The sequence below is a fragment of the Procambarus clarkii genome, chromosome 2 (assembly GCF_040958095.1).
Source record: "Procambarus clarkii isolate CNS0578487 chromosome 2, FALCON_Pclarkii_2.0, whole genome shotgun sequence".
Classification (NCBI taxonomy): domain Eukaryota; kingdom Metazoa; phylum Arthropoda; class Malacostraca; order Decapoda; family Cambaridae; genus Procambarus; species Procambarus clarkii.
This window is the reverse complement of record NC_091151.1, coordinates 62,519,182-62,522,104: the sequence shown is the minus strand read 5'-3', so window position 1 is coordinate 62,522,104 and position 2,923 is coordinate 62,519,182. Positions and strand designations below refer to the sequence as shown.

At 42.0% G+C, this 2,923-nt stretch overlaps 1 protein-coding gene across 1 annotated transcript in view; it reads right to left on the bottom strand.

Moving 5' to 3' along the window:
* Positions 1-1,545, bottom strand: part of LOC123751905 (piggyBac transposable element-derived protein 4-like) — a 12,509-nt gene extending 10,964 nt beyond the window's left edge. The window contains exon 1 of the mRNA XM_069328152.1: positions 11-1,545. Coding sequence (XP_069184253.1) covers positions 11-1,545 — 1,535 coding nt within the window. The remainder of the gene's footprint in view (positions 1-10) is intronic.
* Between the last annotated feature and the right edge of the window lie 1,378 nt (positions 1,546-2,923).

The window sequence follows — 2,923 nt, the reverse complement described above, 5'->3', positions numbered from 1 at the left end:
AGTTGTGTACATCTTGTACATCACATAGGCATTGTGTATAGCCATCTGAAGGAAGTAAAATGTGATCTTCTTAGTCCACTTATGCGACTTCCTGGTGAACCTGTAATATTTGACCATTTGGTCGAAGTGATCAACTCCCTTCATGTTGTTGTTGTAGTCGCAAATGGCTGTTGGTTTGTTTACAGTTACAATCTGAACAGATGATGTTCCGTCACGTTTCTTCACTCTCTTCCTTCTCTGTACTTCCTGTGTGTCAGCATTATGGCAGTTTGTGATCACTGACACCACTCTCTTGTCTTTCCAAAGGATAACAAAAGTGTTATCCTTGCGCCTGAAAATAGTCTGATCAACAGCGAATTTACCTTTGGCAAGTTGTTGCAGCTCTTTAGGGGCACCACGCTGCAATCTGAGTGTTCCACAAGTGTACACGCCATTTTCCCTTAGCAATTCTGTGAGATGGACAGAGTTATAATAATTGTCCATATAAAGATGATAACCTTTGTTCAACAAGGGTCGCATAAGGCCCATCACTGTCTCAACTGTTGTCTTGCCCACTCCAGAATAAACCTCGAAATCAATAATATAACCAGTCCCTACCTCAGCAAGCATGTACAACTTTACCCCATACTTATCAGGCTTATTGGGGTTGTAGACCTTGAAGGATAGACGACCACGCCACGACATTGTACCTTCATCCAAACTGAGTGCTTGATTGGGGACGTAGTAAGAGCCAAATTTGTTGGTCAAATATGTAATGATGGTGCTGAGTTTTATCATGCGGTTCTTGTTGTTGGGTGGAATTGCAAACTGGTTATAAGTATGAAAAAACTGGGCAATATGTTGGAATCGTTTTGCAGTCATGAACACATTGAAGGTCCTCATATGCCACAACCGGCTTGTTTGCCAGTACATGCGCATTGTTGGGAGTCGTGCAATACCCATCAAGATTGATAAAGCCAAATACCTTGCCATTTCCTTCACAGATACCTCCTTCCACAACCTCATAGTGCGCCTGGAAGCATTCTGAATAAACTGCCTGGCATACCTGTTAGTTTCCACTGTGATGAACTCAATTAGGGCACGGGTCAGAAATAATTGAACAAATTGCAGGGGGGTAATTGGCACTGGGACAGTTATGCCTGGTGTGGCACTGAAACTGCCTACAATAGGTGGTGTATTGTCAGTTGACCAGGCAGCATCGGGATTAGGCTGTTGAAGACGTCCTGCACGCCTCCTTACAGGTGCCTTGGGGCGGCCCACATCCGCTGCCTCATCCTCAATCCCCTCGCTACTCTCCTCAGTCGATGATGAATCAAACTCATCAGACGACGCTGTCCCCTCATTATCACTACTGAAATCACTCTGACGCTCTTTCCCTTCAGCATCTGCCTCCACATCTGACAAACGATCCAACAAATCAGGAATTTTACTAGGGGTAAGCTTCACATTGCTGAACCTTTTGTACAGCTCACTCAACTTCTCTTCCTTGGTCATTTCACTATCCTTCTTGGGGGTAGAGGTGCTCTGTCCTTTACCACGATCCATGTTTGCAAGTAATAATGCGTTGTAAGGAGACAGGAACGAATAAACACTGCTACACAGGGCAGAGAGGGGCACAGGTTCTGGACGCGGGAGCGCGGTAGTCCGGTCACGAGAGACGTAAACAAAGGACTAGGCCGACCGCATGGCGTGACCCAGAATCCCATGCGGCCTACGGAGGATTGTGGGAAAACAATGGCGCTCATTTAAAAAAAAAATGAAGATCGCACAGAAACTTTTTTTTTTACAAATTTTTATATCAAGTGACGCACCGATGCGTCATTGGAACACATTCAGTAGAAAAATGAGTGACGAGATAGTAAGTCTGTGGAACGCGAAAGTGAGATGAAAGTGAAAGTGCAATGAGATGCCCCACGAATCACAAGGCTATCTTCAATCACGTGGTGCCTTGTGACGTTAGTACTGGGAGGCCTGGTGTTTACACAAGCGACTAGAACAGTTAGTTCTACTACTACCACCAATACCTGTTTCTCCTCTCTCCATACACTTAAATGTTAAATACATGATAATGGCTGCACCTCTTCTCACAGAAAAGCTTCGGCGGCCTCCATAGTCTTACTGAACAGTCCTGGGTCAACGTTCTTCATATACATCAAACAAGAGATGTCTATGAAGAACTACAAAATCTAGAGAGGGTGGACTTTGGTGCACTCGTGTCAGAGTGCAACCTGACGACTTGCGCTCCAACACATAGTCTAAAAGCTAGCTGGTAATCCCTCCCCCACAGTATACAACTTACCTACATGTCACTAAGACATCCATAAGGTAAACTTTCCTACGTGTCAGTAAGATATCCATAAGGTGTACAAGTTATCTACGTGTAACTAAGACTCTATAAGGTACACAACTTACCTGTGAATCACTAAGACTCCGTAAGGTACACAACTTACGTATGAATCACTAAGACTCTATAAGGTACACAACTTACCTATGAATCACTAAGACTCCATAAGGTACACAACTTACGTATGAATCACTAAGACTCCATAAGGTACACAACTTACCTATGAATCACTAAGACTCCATAAGGTACACAACTTACCTATGAATCACTAAGACTCCATAAGGGGGCATCTCACATAAATATGCAATAAATGAAAAGTAGTTCGATTTCAATCAAACGTTTTTGACGAGTTGTATATAAAAACGGTTTCATCTGGTCCAAGTCTCAGCATCGTAGCATAAATGGGGAGAAAAAAATATTGAATTTTGTGTCAAAAATATTCCAAAATGTTTATTAACGATTATCAAACAAAAGTGTCAACTAAAATCATGTCTAGATTCTCAGCTATCACAATAGCATATATTAAAAACAAATTATAATTATTTTTATTAAAAAAAAAAAATTTTAATTTTTTTTTTA